The 16,959-nt window shown below is 48.7% G+C and overlaps 2 protein-coding genes across 3 annotated transcripts in view; one reads left to right on the forward strand and one right to left on the reverse strand.

The window, feature by feature from the left end:
- Positions 1-670: 670 nt before the first annotated feature.
- Positions 671-15,658, reverse strand: NCSTN (nicastrin). Of its 2 annotated transcripts, none has more exons than XM_029227933.1 (17): positions 15,465-15,658; positions 14,123-14,227; positions 10,030-10,153; positions 9,477-9,598; positions 8,905-9,050; positions 8,024-8,174; positions 7,620-7,729; positions 7,210-7,362; positions 6,434-6,538; positions 6,173-6,250; positions 5,149-5,321; positions 3,570-3,672; positions 3,360-3,455; positions 2,964-3,051; positions 2,545-2,699; positions 2,093-2,305; positions 671-1,464 (listed from the first exon to the last, which is right to left on the reverse strand). In XM_029227933.1, the coding sequence occupies exons 1-17, from the start codon at positions 15,547-15,549 to the stop codon at positions 1,342-1,344; spliced, it is 2,130 nt and encodes a 709-aa protein (XP_029083766.1). In that variant the 5' UTR covers positions 15,550-15,658; the 3' UTR covers positions 671-1,341. The 2 variants fall into 2 exon arrangements, with proteins under 2 accessions (XP_029083766.1, XP_029083767.1); XM_029227934.1 differs by having other exon boundaries at positions 1,197-1,464; positions 14,959-15,571.
- A 30-nt stretch (positions 15,659-15,688) lies between these two features.
- Positions 15,689-16,959, forward strand: part of COPA (coatomer protein complex subunit alpha) — a 50,327-nt gene continuing 49,056 nt past the window's right edge. Inside the window, exon 1 of the mRNA XM_029227936.1 lies at positions 15,689-15,814. Coding sequence (XP_029083769.1) covers positions 15,775-15,814 — 40 coding nt within the window. The 5' untranslated portion in view covers positions 15,689-15,774. The remainder of the gene's footprint in view (positions 15,815-16,959) is intronic.

Raw genomic sequence — 16,959 nt, forward strand, 5'->3', positions numbered from 1 at the left:
ACTACCCGTTTTGGTCTACAAAATGCCCACTGACAGCACAAACCGCTTAGCGTGCCACCCAAGGGCCTTTGTGACCTGGCCCCAGCCTGCCTGCGGATCCTTACGGCTCGGGAACACTGAACCACCTACCATTCTCAAGCGTGAGCCATGCCTTTTCTTGGCTCTGTGCTTCCACACCTGGTGAGCTCTAAACCACCACCCAAGTGCCTCCTCCTCTCTGCAGCCTTTCTAAATGCCACCCCCACTGCCCTGAACCCCTCCATGTGCTACCAAAGCACTCTGGAGAGGCTGCGATTTCTCCATTTACTACACCTAGTTGTGAGTGTATGTTTCTCCCTTTAGCCCAAATGTGAGCTACTCAAGGGTCAAGGCTGCTGTATTCCCTTCATCTCTGGACCCCAGCCCGGGCCTCAGATAAGGAGAGAAATGTCTGTCGAATACAAAGTGGGAAGAAACCGTGCTGACGTCGCTCTTGTAGAGGGAAACCAGGATTCCAGGGCTCCACAAGGAACCCTTCTGCCAGAACTTCCACTGTTGTTGACAGAGCCTTACTACTCGGGCTCTCTGGGGACTCAGAAGAGAGCATGTGAGGTTACGATTCCACGACTCCAATCTGGGATCACTGAACAAGGGGGCTCAGGAAGAATAACAGGTAATGGTACAGGACATGTGGGAGAGTCTGTTTTAATGAGACTCGTTATTTATGTATTTGTATACACGTATACGTACACACACAAAAAGAAAAAAAAAATAGATATTACAGCTTAATAAAAATTACAACTGAGCACTGTGGGCTGGAGGTGGGATACCCACCCAGCAGCACACCCACCCTGATGTGCCATCTAAGGGCCTTGAGACAGGACAGCAGGAGGGAGACAGGAGGCTCAGCCCACAGATGGCTCCTGTCCTCCTCAGGGCTTCCTTGCAGTTTGTTCCTGGCATTCACCCCTTCAAGTCCTTCCTGGTCAGGAAGGGGGCGAGGGGCGGGGAGCAGAAGGAGGTATAAGGTGGGACGGAAAAAGAAGAGGGATCCTGAAGAAGGGAAAGTTAGGGTAGGTAGCTAGGAGTCGAAACAGGAGCAAGAAGCTTCTATTTGTCATCCCAGGATTTGGCAGGGGTGAGGAAGAAGACACAGGGAAGGGGAGATGGGAAGGGGAAGATGGGGGCGGCAGGTAACTCGTTTCTCTCTCACTGTCTCTTTTGGGCAGTTCCACTTTATGTTAATGTCAGTCCGAGCCAGGCCCAGAGAGGTTCCAGTGACAAACTAGTGGTTTATGTCCCAGTGGGATAGATGATCTAGGAAGTGAACTGCAGAGCTGGCAGGAAAAGCTGGGGTCCTCTTCAGTAAGACACAGATCCTGGTTCCCGGGGAGCAATGAAAAGGACATCGGCTTTGGCATTGATGCAGTAGGTGACGACAAGAGAGAAGACGAGGACGCCGAAGCCCACCATCAGGGTGATAAACTGCAGGAGGGGGTGGGCAGGGAAGGAGAAAGGTGCTCTCAGAACTCAGTGTAGTTGTGGATAACTGCTTGGGGCTGGGAGCCAGGGCACTGGAATTCCAGAGCTGGCTCCAAGCACCAAGTACTGAGCAATCATAGGCAACGTCTCCCCATTTGAAAAGAGGAGTAAAGTACCTCTGTCCTTGCTTCTGCCTTTTTTACTTAGATTTTAAGCATCCAGAAGGTAGGGCCCACGACTTTGATTCTCTTGTGGCCAATTACGTGACTGACTCACTTGTGACAGGTGCTCAATAAGTTATTAGATTGACTCGTCCTAGCGATGGCTCGTGGACATACCGGATGGGAGTGGAGCTGCGGAAGGGCTACATAGGGTCCACAGGGGAAGGCATATCTCTTTGGGTCTCCATGGGAACATATGTCCAGAATGAACACATACGTAAACTATCAGTGAAGACAAGCTTCCTAATGGCGCCTGCTGGCTGACCAGGGACAGATTTGCAGCAGGTTTTTGTGGCAAATCTGGGGCAAATGGGAGATGGAAGGGGGTAAGAGACAAGAGGCAATAAAAAGAGGTCAAATAGACCTCCGCCACCTCCCCCACGCCCCACCCTCCCCAACCCGTGTCTCACCTCCAGCTCTTTGCTGGCTATCAGAAATATCCGGGCGCGGATGTCTTTCCAGCGGCTCTCAGTCCATGTAGAGTATTCAGTAGAGCCCCACTGCTTCAATTCGAAAGCAGGGGACAAGGCCCTGGCGAGTCGTGCCGTGGAACGCACACACCGGGGAAGCCGGTCTGTCTCATTGGAATTCAAAGGGCCCTGAACCCAAGCGTACTCGTACAGCTGCACAGAAGACAGGCCACAGCAAACGGGCTGACAGGATCCTCTCTCTCTCACTCCCTTTACCCTCTAGATGGTCCGTTTTTACCCAGGTTACTGCCTCTTCAATACTCAAGTTCAAAGGGCTGCAACCCTCCACCTCTCCATCCCAATCTCTTGGGTCCAATTGGGCCTAGGAGATCCACCAACTTTCCCAAGGGAAGGGGACCCTTGGGGCGCCTCCAATGTCCACTACCACTCACATCCTTGTTTTCAGTGGGGACTTTACTCGGATCCTGGCACTGCTCTCGGGTAAGGTCGATCACCTTGCCAGTCAAATTTGCCAAGGCATACTGTACAACGTAAGTGGTATTGGTGGGGCTGGAGACGGCGATGTAATGCTGAAGAGGCCCATCACCTGACCAGATACCACAAGGGAAGGGAGGATTTGGTGGGTGGAAGGTGGGGTGCAGATGGGCAGGGATAGGAAGAGCCCAGGGACAGGCAGGAGCCAGAGAAGAGAAAGTTAAGAGAAAAGGATCCAACAGATATCAGGAGGAAGAAAGGAAAACAGGGGGGAAAGAAAATAGGAAAAAGGAGAAAGGAAAGATTAAATCAAAATGATGACTTTTTCTCTATCCCTTCCCTTCGTTAAGGATCCCATCGCACACCAGGTGCTTACCCAAGTAGGACCTTAGGTCCGGCCTGAGGATAGACTGGAACCACGAGTTGTTGGCTCTAACCAGGAACCCATAGAGCAGGCGGGTAACCTAGGATTGGGACAGGGAGAAGAGAGACCCCTGTGACTTGGAGCCCAAGGAAAGAATTATTAGTGGAGATCCAGTCATGGGGTAGGAACCAGACTGGCCAGACACTGGGGTTGGGGAGACGGTGGCTGGTCACAGGATGCAGATGAGGCTCACCCGAGAGCTCTCTGGGGCATCAGTGATCCTCACCTGCACATCCAGGGCCGCTGAATGCCAAGGTTTGGGAAACTAGGCAAGGGACCAGGATAAAGGATGGGGTAGCCTGCTGTGTAAACAGAGACAGAAAGGAGCCAGGGCCCACTTGCTCTTACCGTTTGGGGATCGGCCTGAATGGTGTGGCTGAAGTTGGTTCCTCCTGCGAGCTGGTACAGTGCACGTCCCAGCACCGTGGCCACACCTGCCAGAGCCTGTAGTAGGTGAGGAGGTGGCTGAATGGCCCAGGTTCTCTGACCTCCAACACGAACATGCTAGCCGTCTGCACTGTGTTCCCCATGCTCCCACCCAGCCCGGGTGGGTGCTACCTTGGCAGTATCTGTCACAAAGTTCAGGTCCTCTTCAGGGCTCTGCCCTTCAGGGTAGGTCACATTAATGTTCTCAGCAGTGTCGTAAATGCTCTGGTAATAGCTGTCAGGAAAGCCAGCATGAGCCTTGGCTGCACTCAGCCAGGGCCCTGCCCTTCCCTCCCTCAACTGTCCCTTCCGCAGGAACTTGGGATCTCATTTTTCCTCATACAGGGAGGAGGGAAGAGAGGAAATCAGGATTCCATATTGAAGAAGGTGTAGAGAATGGCGAAGCAGGAGTGAGCGTGGGAGTGCTTAAATACAAAGACTCGCCTGACCGACAAGACAGAAAAGGTAAATAAGATCACAATGCAGGAACCGTTCCTTCCTGGGAGATCTTTAAACGTAGGAGACACTTCCGTGTCATTTGGGTCGGAGATACAGGAGGGTGGCTAAGACGACTCTCAGAGAAGCCTGCCATACGTTATCAGAGCAATCATATGATTGTTTCAATGTACATTCATATTGAAGGTGGCTGGGAGTAGAGGGGGACGAGCAGGTCTGTCCACAAATATGTAACACTACACTTGGTCAAACCACCCTGATGCTCCTTGGGAAGCCCCAAGGAGACAGATCTTAGAAGAGAAGCTAAGAGGAGAGCGCTCCCAGCCTCTACCATCACTGAATGCCTGCCCCCCACAGAATCAAGTCAGCCTCACGGCCAAGTCCAACATATGTTCAAATGATGACTCACCCCTCACCACAAAGTGATACAGAAGACAGGTTTGGAGAAGAGAGCTGACCCTATGTATCAGAACCGTCACCGCCCTAAATAAATGAGAAGGTGCTACTGGGTGGGGGCTGGAGAACCAGAGCTTATGCATTTTTACTCAGAAACTCACTTGGCCTGTTTTGAGAAGGGAAGGGAGGCTGGGGGCTTAGCAATCCAGCCTGAGTCAAGTCCCCTGTTACCCTAGGCCTCAAGTTAGGGGCAGTTTAGAGGTGCCTAGGACCAGGAGAGAGGTGACTACCAGGGCCTCATCCTTTATTGCTGGAGCCCCCTCAGCTGTAGGGACATTTTTACACCGACACTGAACCATGTGCACTTACCACACAGCAAGAACATGTTACATTTCACAGAGTATGAGTACTGTATGCAGCACCCTTGGGCGGGCCATAGGCACCCTTGGGTGGGTCATAGAGAGCAGGGACAGCTCTCTGTGCTCCAGCCAAAGAACCTCCAACATCATTCCACCGCGTGTTTGAGATGATGCCCTCTGCTGGCAGCCCTGGGGAACTCAGGCCCCTGGAGAGCTTTGGAGAGGTGGAACCACAAATGAGGAGGATTGTGCTAGGAAAGGGCTCAGGGTGAGGACTGTTTTCTAAGATGAAATGTCAAGTCAAACGCGGGGACCAGGTTAGATGTGAAAAAGACACTGAGCAAAGAACACAGATTGACCTGAGATTTTGGTGAGGGTCGTGTGGGGACAGGGGCGAGCAGTGATCTCTCTTGACACAGAGACATTTCTCTCTATGGACCTCTGGCTGCAGAACAGATTCTCTTCGGGAACAAAGAGGATGCAGGCTAGGTGACTCTTACTGGTTTTGGAAGACAGCAGAGTGGTCAGCAAGAACCACGCCAGAGATGTTTTGAGCTCGAAGAAATCGCTGCAGAGAAGATGGTGGGAGAGGCTGGGACCGACTCAGCCTCCTGAGGACTACAGTAGGGACGCCAGCACCGCTCTTCTCCAGGGTGGTCAGGAGCTCCTCCACCTGGGGGATGAGGGGCATTAGCTGATGGCATGCACTGGGGAGAGGAAGCAGGAAGAGGTCTCTCTTAGACCTGAAACACTCTCTACTCCAAGTCCCCAACCTGTTGAGCAGCCCTAAATTCTCCTAGATCTAAATCCTTCAAGCCTTTTGGGATCAAGGCTCTCTGAATTTTCCTGCAGCTCCCACCATCCTGTTTAAGTTACGGCACAGAGAAGTAAGAGGCCTGTGGGTTCTTTTTTTTCATATTTACAGGTAAACCCCACTGTCCTCAGGACACTGTCTTATCCTCAGCCGATGTTTTACTTATTATTTGCTGTGTAGAACTGGAGGAGCAAAAAACAATACAAAACAATGCTGAATGCCACACCAGTAGTCCATTCTGTAAGGGCTGTAAGAAGCCAGAGCAGGCATGGCAGGAAGAGGACCTCAGGGAAAAAAACAGACCTATTTTGAGGGAGAGAGGGTCTTGAACAAGGAGTGAGGAAAGTGGAAGACAGTTTGGGTAGGGAGTCTTACACAGCCAGGATGAGGAAGGGCAGCCAGGACAGCTGGGTCCCTGGGGCAGCAGGAGAGAAAGGAGCCACTCACACCCTGTCCTTAATGGGCAGTGATAGTTCACTAGGCACCGAATGATCAGAGGACCATCCATCCCAGGGAACCAGTGACAGGAGCTGAACTCATGGTTTTTCCCGGGGAGCTGTAACAGCCGGGTGTTCACCCTTTGGCCAACACCCAACCTAAGGTCCTGTTTCACAGGCCCTGGAGGCTGGTGCGGATAGGGCCAGGGCGAGAGGGTGCCCATATTCTGAGCTGTTGAAACGGGAAGTGAGGGGAAGAGATGCTCAGATTACCTGGTTCTGTACAGTTTCATTTCTCTGAGACATGGGGTCTGTGTGCATCCAAAGCTCTAGTGAATTTCTTAAGGCCACCTGAGGGGAAGATGAAGAAGCAACATTTATAATTAGTCTCCCATTCTGGCCCATATCGGGGAGAAAAGAGTGGGATCAGAAGTCAAGGGAAGAGGTGGTGGCACCTGCAGTGGGTACAAGAGAATAGCAGAGGTGAAGCTTTAGGAGGTAGGAAGGAAGGGGTGGAGGATACATGCTGCACACCTGTCCCAGCTCCACGAATGAGTCAATGTTCTCTAACTGCACAGGAAACTTGCCATTTTTCATATCGTAGACCATTCTTGAGCTGCCAATGTAGTCAAAAGTTTCCTGAGGGATGGAGACGGGTGGGAAAGGGAACAGATATTCCAAAGTGTTAGAGCAGTCTCAGTGCCTTGGGGCCAGATCATCAAAGCTGTAGTTACAAAGGTTACTGTCTGTGTCATCTCAACTGCTGTCCAGCTTAGTCATGTGACTCTGCCCTCCTCCCTACCCCAGCTCCCAGCTGTGGCTATGCCTCACATGTATGTGTCACAGGACTTCTTGAGCCCAGATGTGGGGAGAGCAGCCTAAGTGGAGGCCCAGGGCAAACATCAGCTGTTAACTGTCTGCTTTTTGCTTCTCCCCCACCTCCGCCGACTGAGCCACGGCTGCTGTTCCTTTACCCTAGGGCCAGTCTGTGGTGGCAGTGGGGAGAGGCAGGAGCCTCAGGGCTCTTGGGTGGAGGAGGCAGGGAAAGGGTCTAGAGAATGTAAAAGAATGTTTCAAATAGACCGTATCCGTGGGGGAGTGAGGGAGCTGGCAGTATACCAATTCCAGGTCAGGGTGCAAAGGCTTCCTACAGTGGGGGAATCTGAAAGGGAGACACACATAGACACATCCAGAAGCTCTCTGGTGAATAACAATTCAGTCAAGTGCTGAATCTTCCCCAAACAATAGCCACTCCCATCTTTACCACCTGCTCCTTCCCAGCCATCCCACCCCAGCCAAAGAGCCCTCACCCCTTGGAAGAAGACAAACATGACATTGCGGGGCAGGGTGGTCACATCGGGTGCCTTCTGCAGAGCTTCAGCTGCAGCCAGCTGAGTGACGAAGGAGGCAACGGCACTTTCAGCCCCTGGGGCCACATTCCAGAAAAAGGAACGACTGTCCAGCTGGGCACGGCAGACAAAGCAGGGGAGGTACACTTTGAAAATGGAAATTCGGGGCAGGCCCCAGTCCCCCTCTCCTGTTCTGGCCAAGAAAATATTCATGTCCTGTGGCGATGGCTAGAACCCCAGAGTCCCACAGCCCAGATCCCTCTGTCTGAGGCTCCCCACTGTAGCAACTCAGACACCTGATATGCCCAAAACAGGCCTGCCTGCCCTTTCTGTGCCAGCCCTGCTCACCCTGACCAGGGGCCAACACTCACCCGGGTGGCAGCCACCACAACCTTGTCATCGGGCTCCAATGTCTCAGAGGTATTTACAGGCTTAAGCATGCTCCATACGTTGTAGTCGGACAGGGGGTCACAGACGATTTCTGAGCAGGATATAGACAGTGAGAGATCAACAGGTAAGGGAGAAGGTAGCTACAGAGAAGGCCCAGAAGACCTCTCTGTAAGTCATTTTCTGTCTCCACTCTTCCACGTTGGTTTCTCTGCCACCATCCACTTCTGGGACAAGCTGCCTCGATTGTGTAGAACTGTTTCCACTTCTCCCACCCAGGGCTCCCTACCTGTGCCCACTCTATCTCGATAGTGGTCTCGCCCACATTCCCTGGCCTGACCCCTCCTCCCCACCCCAGGGCACCCAGCTCGCCTCGGACCTGTCCTACCTGGGTTGATGCTGAAGGAGCTCTGGATGAAGCTGCGTCGCATGCAGGTGACGGTACTGATGACGGCGTGCATGTGTGAAAAGAGCTGCATGGCGCACAGTGGGAAGGCCGGTGCCGAGCCGTTCTGACTCAGGTTGTGATCGCGGTAGCACTACAAGGGGAGATGAACCCTGATGAGGCGGCTAGCTGTGGAGTCCATCCCATAACTCCCAGAAGGAGGAGGGCCCAGCTCCATTCCCACATCTGTCCCTGAGCTATAGTTGTCCTGGTACAACCACAGGAGCTATAAGGTCAAAGAGAAAAACTCACCAAGAGGTGCCAAGGAGCACAGAGTCAATGACTTAGTTGGGGCAGATGAAATTACCCTATACCAATGGCCTGCCCCAATTTGGAGCTTCAGCCACTGTTCCTAATGTGATTTGCTGTAAAGAGCACCAAATTGAGAGATGAAAAATGAAATTCAAGATGCTTGCACATCAACTCACCATGTAACTTTGGACAAATCTCTTAACTGCTCTATGTATCAAAATTAGAGAACATTAGAGCTAAAAAGAATTTCAGAAATTACTGAATTGAATCTCTCAATTTCTAGTCCAATGCTCTTTCTTACCACACTAAGGGTTCTTAACCAGGACTCTATACCTTATCTCATATTAAGTATTCTTTATGTTTTCTTCCAGTCTAAATGTTATATTTAATGCTATAATTTCAGACAGGAGAGAGACAGGGGAATGTGAGAAAAATAAACCTCTTGGCTCTTCCTGGAGCAACTGTTTTTCAGAGGGTGTACTAGTAGAATAAGACTCTCTCTAAACAGGAGAAGAGCCTAAAAAATAATTCTCTTTCTAAGTGGAATTGCTAGGAGCTGGCAGAGTCATTACCTGCTTAATGACATTGGTTTCATTTTCATCTTCAAGAAGGAAGATGGGGAAACTGAAGTCTTCATAAGCCAAGCCATTGCCCAGGGGGTTCCATGCTATCTCTCTGCAGTGAGCAAACTCTGGCCCATAGGAGTTGGAGTAAACACCTGAAAGGGAGGACAGGGGATAGGATGTTGGGACACGAAGCACTCAGGGACCAGGTAAGGAAGGAGGGCTAGGATATCATAGGATTGGGACTAAGAGTTCTGAAGGAGGCGGTGACTCAAAGCAAGTATCAACCTATCACCACCTACAGTAAAACAGACACTGGTATCAGGGAGCCCTAAGCTGGGCAGTTAGGGATCTGAGCATGTGACAAAAAGGGAGGATGGAAGGTAAGCAGAAGAAAGGTGAGCAGGAGAGAGAAGGGATGAGTGGTAAAGACAAACAAACGAATCTTCTGTTTGGGAGTCAGTTGCTCACACTATACACAGACAGACGCACACCTCTTCCCAAGCCCTCCAAGATGTGACAATGAAGCAACAATGAGCTTTGGGTGACAGCAGGCTCCCCTGATCCCTTGGGGCTCTTACCAAACCCATCATTGGGACACTGCACACTAGGAGAGAAGCCTGAGGCAGGACTGGGCTTGGCTAAAGACACTGCAAGACCAGCAATTCGGCTGGTTCTCCCCTTCAGCTTCTCCATCAGATTCCTGGAATAGGGTGACAATGCCATGAACGAAGGCAGGGAGGTTATCAGGCAGCCCGACATCCTGCCCCCTAGGATGGAAACAAATGGGGAGTTAGGGGAATCAACACTGTCGACTCATTTCTTGTCTTTTCGGTCTCTTAGCTTCTGAGTGAGAACCATGACCTGATCTGAACTCAGGGCTTAATCTCATCTACCCTGTCTCTGTGCACCCCTTCTTCCTCCCTGGGGTCTGTATTCAACTAGAGCTCTACTTACAAGGTCACCGAGACGATTCCTTTTAATGGCCCATCTTTTCTTCAGAGGATCACTCCACCCCCTGCCCTGATCGGACCAGGGCAGCCAAGGGAAGTTTTCACTCACAAGTGTGAGGACTGTTCACTGACACTTCCCCTCTCTGGATGCATTTCCTCAGCAGGAACACAGAGTTCTTACCTGGTAAAGAGCGTGCCCTCCAGCAGAACCACATAAGGGGGGTTAGGGCCATCGGTCAACACCCACTGTAGGTCTTCTTCCTTCTGTACTACGTGGATAACCCCTGTGTCCCCACTAACGGAAGCTGCCAGAACAGAATGGGTCAAATTAAAGCAACCACAGCTGACCATTCTGACTTTGCTTCACTGACTCTGCAGATCATTTATCCCCCCCACAAAATGTCACAAGACATTGTGTAATGCAGCCAACTCTGGACTGTAACTGAAAGGCTGAATTGCCCTGGCTCCATCTGAAGGCTACTAGGAGGGAATGGAGGACAAAAGAGGCCCGAAGTCTACTCATTAGAGGCCTTGTTTGTTAAATGTCAGAAAGGCTCTACGATCTTCATTTTCTTGCCCTCTTCCCTCAACCTCATTTAGCCACATATACAAGATTCTGTAACAGCAGACACCAAAGTCTTTACACATGCATTTTCTCCATGAAATGGCAGGATCTAGATCTCAAGCTTAGAGTTCTAGCACTGAATCTTCCTTTGTGAAAACATATGTGTAGATTTCCTTGGCCTCATAGCCTCCTTGGATCTCCATTCCTTTGCCCTATTTGGAAATGACTTGACTTGCTTTTGGCCAGTTTTGAGAAAGGTTAATCAAGAAGTTCAAGGAGTTCTGTAGAATAGTTTCCCAAATGATGGGCCTTGAATAGATTAGGTGTGCTGATATCGAGTCCTCTCATTGCTGGGGACCGAGGGTTTCCAAAAACCCTACACTGGTCACCCCAGGCCAGGAGCAGACTCATCCATTACCCCAGGATGCTCTACAAATAACATTTTCTTTTATTTTAAACATTTGTTTATTTATTTGGTTGTACCTGGTCTCAGTTGTGGCAGGCAGGCTCGTTAGTTGCGGCATGCACGTGGGATCTAGTTCCCTGACCAGGAATCGAACCTGGGCCCCCTACATTGGGAGCTCAGAGTCTTAACCACTGTACCACCAGGGAAGTCCCAAATAACATTTTCTATATGTTTCATGACAAAGACTGGAAGGCACCGCTCTAGAGGATGGACGATCCAGTCCAGAATGCCTTGAGTTCTATGTAGCAATACCCTCAAGTCCCTAGTGATCCATGTAGAGACATCCTAGGGTCTCCCCACAAGTTTTCTCCCCACTCAAAACTGGATGTGTTACTCATAAATTGTTTTAGAGCAGTATTTCTCAACCCTGGCTACATATCAGAATCACTTTGGAGTTTTAAAAAATAGAGATGCTTGTGCTTTACCTCAGATCTACTCAATTTAAATCTCTAAAGGTGAGACCCAAGCATGTGTAATTTCAAAACACATCACATGGTCCTTTATTAGGCATGAGAATTATGGCTCTAAACCAAGACACTGGAATACTTGTAACTTGCAAGAGACAAAACCCACAGATACTTTTCAGACTGCCAGCCATGAAGAATTTTTCTCCCATGGGATCTGGTAAAATCTAGATATAGAAGCAGGTCCCCAACATTCAACTAAGTCACATATAGCAAATACTTCATAAGTTCATGTTGATAGTGATAAAACATAAAGGGAAATCAGAATCTGGAATAACTTTGGTAAAGATTTAGCTACCAAATGGCAGTTCTAAGTAAAACAATAGACAACAGTGCATGCCACAGCATTTAAAACACAAGAAAAGGAAAAGCTCATCTGGCAGATAAAAAATATGTAACTTCAGCTCCAAGGAGGACAGGAAGAAGACAAGCTATAACACAGGCCTGAAAAAACCTGGATTGGACACTGGGTTCCCACTGGTGACTGTGTAGTCTTAAATAACTTATTTACTTTCTCTGGTCCTTCAATGAGGAGGAGATTTTCCACCCCTATTCATCTCATACTGTAGGAAAAGAGTAAAAAAGGAAAGAAAGGAAGGAAAGTAAAGAAAGCTACAGGTAGCCCCTTATGAGCACTTTTAAAAGGGTCCAACAGAAATAGAGCATCAAAATCAGAAAATCAAATCTAGGTCTTTCTCTCCAAATTTAAGCAGGTGTAGCTTGCTCAGGATGGACAGATATGAAGTAAGACTGAGAAATAAGTATGTTGGAAAGGAAACAAGATCTTAATGAGGAAGTGTCCAGAGTCCAGCCCCACTGTGTTGGCACCAGGCTTTATCTCTAGAGGCTACTGCTTTGCTTCCCACAGGGCTGCTCTAAGGACATGCAGCAGAATGACTCATTCCCAAAGGGGATATCTTAGAGCTCAGCTTCAGGAGGATGTGGGCCTAGCCTTTTGCACTAGACTGGGGTTCCAGCAAGACCAACAGTCTGATCTCAGCCCACACTGGACCTGGCTCCCTTCTACTCACAAATCTAGTTTAAGAACAAAGTCCAGGGACCTCCCTGGTGGTCCAGTGGTAAAGGATCCGCCTTCCAATGCAGGGGACGCGGGGTCGATACCTGCTCAGGGAACTAAGATCCCACATGCCGCGGGGCAACTAAGCCCATGCGCCACAACTAATGAGCTCACACACCTCAACAAGAGAGCCCGCGTGCCTCAAACTACCGAGCCCACGTGCTCTGGAGCCCACGTGCCTTGGAGGCTGCACGCCACAACTAGAGAAGAGAAAACCCGCAGGCCACAACTAGAGAGAAGCCTGTGCGCCACAACAAAGACCTGACGTGGCCAAAAAAATAAATAAAATACATAAATAAAATAAATAGATATTAAAAAACAAAACAAAACAAGGTCCAACAAAAATATAATTTGGGGGCTTCCCTGGTGGCGCAGTGGTTGAGAGTCCGCCTGCTGATGCAGGGGACACGGGTTTGTGCCCCGGTCCGGGAAGATCCCACATGCCGCGGAGTGGCTGGGCCTGTGAGCCATGGCCGCTGGGCCTGCGTGACCGGAGCCTGTGCTCCACAACGGGAGAGGCCACAACAGTGAGAGGCCCGCGTACCGCCAAAAAAAAAAAAAAAAAAAAAAAAAAATTAATTTGGGACTGTTTGGAACCAGTTAACCTACTCCCAGTATTTCCTGTAGTAACGATACAGACAATTAATGTAGAGTATAGCTAGGGGAAGGATGGCTAGAAAACTAGTAATTGCCACCTTGAGCAAGTCCTTCACTTCCCACTGTCTACTTTTCTCCAACCAAACTGGAAGGTTTCAGACAATCACACAGTCCTGCTGAGACCGCACTCAGCATCATCAATAAACACCTATTAAAGGCAGTCTGACTTTCAGCTTTGTGCACTTATATTCTAACCATTTTTACAGGAGTAAATAAATTCGGAGGTAACCAACTGGATGACGAAGAAGTCAAGATCTGACTCTAAGTTTCCTGCATCCCTGCAAAACTACATTCTGACAAAGCTACTATCCACAGAACAAAATCTGAAGATAACAGGTTAAGCAGCAAAGGAACTAGGGATTCAGCCTTCAGATTACAACTTTCTTCCCTCTCATAGTTTTATAACCGTACCACATTGACAGGGTAGCCTGTCTTGGAACACATTTACAAAACATAAAGACAAATCTAAATCCTTTACTATTTCCTTTTGTAACTATTTGGTTTCTCGATGCCTTCTTCTTCAAAGAGTTCACTGCCTTAAGGAAGCCCATTTTGGTTCCAAAAAGAGCATTCAGAGTGCAGGTGATGAGCGGACTTCACAGAATAAGAGGCCTTTACTCCTTACAAAAGACTATAACTTTCTATCTAACCAACTGGGTGGTTAAGAGTCCTGGTTTAGAACTTAGACCACCGGGGCTCAAAGCCAAGCTTCATCACTTAATAGCAGAATGATCTTGGAAAAGTTATTCAACTTCACTAAGACTCAGTTTCATCATTTGTAAAATGGGGGTAATAACAGGACCTACTTATGGGGTTGCTGTGATGGTTAAATGAGATGTACATGTAAGAACCTTGTATGTAGCATTTCCTAAATGTTTGCTCTTATTAATTATCTCACCTGGTTTGACAAATGGTTCTCTATCACCTACTACCCAAACCGCCTAATTTGTGTGCTACGACTTCCAAGCAGGACTTGGATTATTATACCTAGGGCACAGACTGAAATATCAATGGCCACGAACACAAATCCCAACCTCAACTCACACTGGCAGCCAATCTGATGAGTAGCGTTGAGCAGACGGACACAGGGAGCTGTTTTATTTAAGGGGATGTAGATCTTCTTCTCCACTGAGTTTCCTTCGCACAAACCTGATCAGAAGATAAAAAGTGTAAGAAGAAATTGAGAGACATTGGTACTAGCCTTCATCATGTCACAAATTTGTTGTATGGCTTGAGTATATCATACTTTCTATAATGGGACTAATGTCTATTCTTCTCACCTCCTGGGCACATTATTGGAACAAATAAATGCACCCAGCTATGTACCACAGAGAGTTACTACAAATCATAAAGCAACTGACATTGAAGCTAAAAGACAAAAAACTTGATTTGTCAAAGGAAAGGTATTTAACCTCAGGTGTACCTGCTTCTGGTTGCATGGACAACCACACTTCTGCTTTTCTCTTCTGTATGTACATGACTGATTAGTTAATAAATGGGTGCCAGTCTAAGAATATAGATCACAACAGCAAAAAAAATCTTCTTGAGACATTTTTCCAGGGGTCTGAATGGAACTGGGAGAAAACTTATGCCAAACACACTGTCAGTTAATCTAACATCAGTAAGTCATTTGTGTGTGCCCACAGTGCGAGGCAGCTAGTTTCTCCTTTGGGGATTTTTAAAACAAACAATCTCAATTTGGGGGAAGATATCGTCGTGGTTATAAACAGGCATGTTTGTATTTTAGGGCTTGACCAACTAGAAAGCCATATACCAGAAAATCAATGGGTGTAAGCCAACACCTGTGCACATTATAAATGGCTAAAGTTTCTTGAGTCATTATTTCACGGCATAGACAGTTAAGAGAACTAATATCTTACCTTAGTTTCACTTTATTGATGGGACAAACTGAGGTGAAGGACAGGGACGCGGGTTTACAGTGGAATAACAGAGAAAGAAATAAGGCATTTACCTTCCTAAGCGCCGCAATGCACCCACAGAAACAAGCGCTTTTATCTTAAAAGTCTAAACGCACTGGGAAGAAAGCTGAACGCTAACTAACACCTGTCCTTTCTGATTGTGCGTGGGGTGGCTGGGGCCGTGGGGGAAACGAGATACCCGGACAAAGTAAGAGAAAGTGAGGCTGGAAGTCCAGGAAAAGGCCTGGAGGAGGAAATTGGTCTACACGACGTGCCGCGGGGGAGAAGGGACCTTCAGGTCCAGGCAAAGGGGGAACTTCTGTCGTGGGAACGAAAGAGAAAGAGGATTTACAGGGTGGGGGGACGGAGGGGCTGCGGGGACCAGAAGGGAGACGGCAGCGCTCGGGCCGGCCAGATCCGGAGGATTCTTCTTACAAACTGGAGCTCACGGGCGGGGTAGGTCTCACCTGCCAGTAGGACGCAGAAAGACACAAGGCGAAGGAGACTCCGACTTCCCAGGTCGGCCATACACCCGCCGCCATCTGTGGCCATCTTGCGTCTCGGTTGAGCGGAAGCCTTGGTTCCCTCCTTGTCCGGCAGTGGCCTCTCTAGGCCAACAATGGCGCCGTCTCTGTGGCCCGGAGCTCCTGGGGCCGGAAGTTCGTGTCTGGGGAACTTCCGGGAGTCGCGGCTCGGGGACGCTGACGTGGAGGCAACCAAAGGACAGCAGGGAGTGTCAGGGCTCGGATTAACAGGTCGAAGCCGGAGATCTGAAGGATGCTAACCAAATTCGAGACCAAGAGTGCGCGGGTCAAAGGTAATGGAGATTAAAAGGGGGAGAACGGAGGCTGGATGTCAGGGGCGGGCGCTGTCACCGGGGAAGAGAGAGAAGGTAGACTTAACGGGCTGAATTGGGCCCACCTTGCGAACCAGAGGAAGATGGGACCGAGGGAGGTTAGGCCTGGCGGGCGGTTCACCTGCAGTCCTGTCTTCTTTGGCGTGCCCTCTGGATTTGATTTTCCTGTAGTGGTTAACGAACCGCAGGAGGTTCCTTAGCTTCGCTCCTCCTCCCCTCCTCTTCTGGGGCCTGTGCCGCGACTTTTATTCTGCTCCCAAGGCCCTGTGACCTGTTGGTTTTTTGATGATTGTGTTGTAGAGAGTGGCCCTGGGGATCGAGTCTCGACCTCTGCTATTCGTGTCCAACTCTACGTTTTTCAGAGACGAGCACTGGCTACCTCTCTTAAGGAGGCCTTGGGCTGCACCGTATCAACATCCAGTGCCTCCATTGGGCTCTATTGCCTACCTGGAAACAGGACATTGTTAAGTCTCAGTTTGCCGGATAAAATAGAGGATGCCTAATTGGATTTGAATTTTAGATAAAAAGCGAATAACTTTTTAGTATTGTTCACTTTTTATCTGAAATTCAAATTTAACTGGGCATCTTTATTTTTATTTCCTGAATATGACAACTCTAAAACTTGTGCATCAGTGGATGGAGGTGGAGGACAAACAACTGAAATTGCAGTAGTAGTCTCTTAGAATGTTAGAATGAGAAAGGCAGAGACTTGGGGAAAAGATTTGTATCTTGAATATTTAGTAATATAAAATAAAAAAATTTTTAAATGTAGCATAGTAAAGTGGTTAGAAATTTGCTGTTTGGAGTCAGGTGGGCTTGCTTTGGAATCCTGAAACATTCGGTAATGAACTGCACGACCTTGGGCAACTTAACATTTCTAAATCTATTTCCTCATCTGTAATATGTGAATAATTAACATTCTTTTATAGAGAGAATTAAAATGAGAAACTATATGAAAGGTGACTGGCGTAGACTCGATAGCTCGGAAACTGGATGCCATTATTAATGTAAGAATAGATTCTGAGCAAATTCTAAGTCTCTTGGGAATCTTGGTTATGAAGAAGAGTACCATTAAGAATTCCTGGATGGTTGAAATGGGTCTTTAT

The sequence above is a fragment of the Monodon monoceros genome, unplaced genomic scaffold (assembly GCF_005190385.1).
Source record: "Monodon monoceros isolate NGI ecotype Baffin Bay Population unplaced genomic scaffold, NGI_Narwhal_1 Super_Scaffold_18, whole genome shotgun sequence".
In the NCBI taxonomy this organism is placed as follows: Eukaryota; Metazoa; Chordata; class Mammalia; order Artiodactyla; family Monodontidae; genus Monodon; species Monodon monoceros.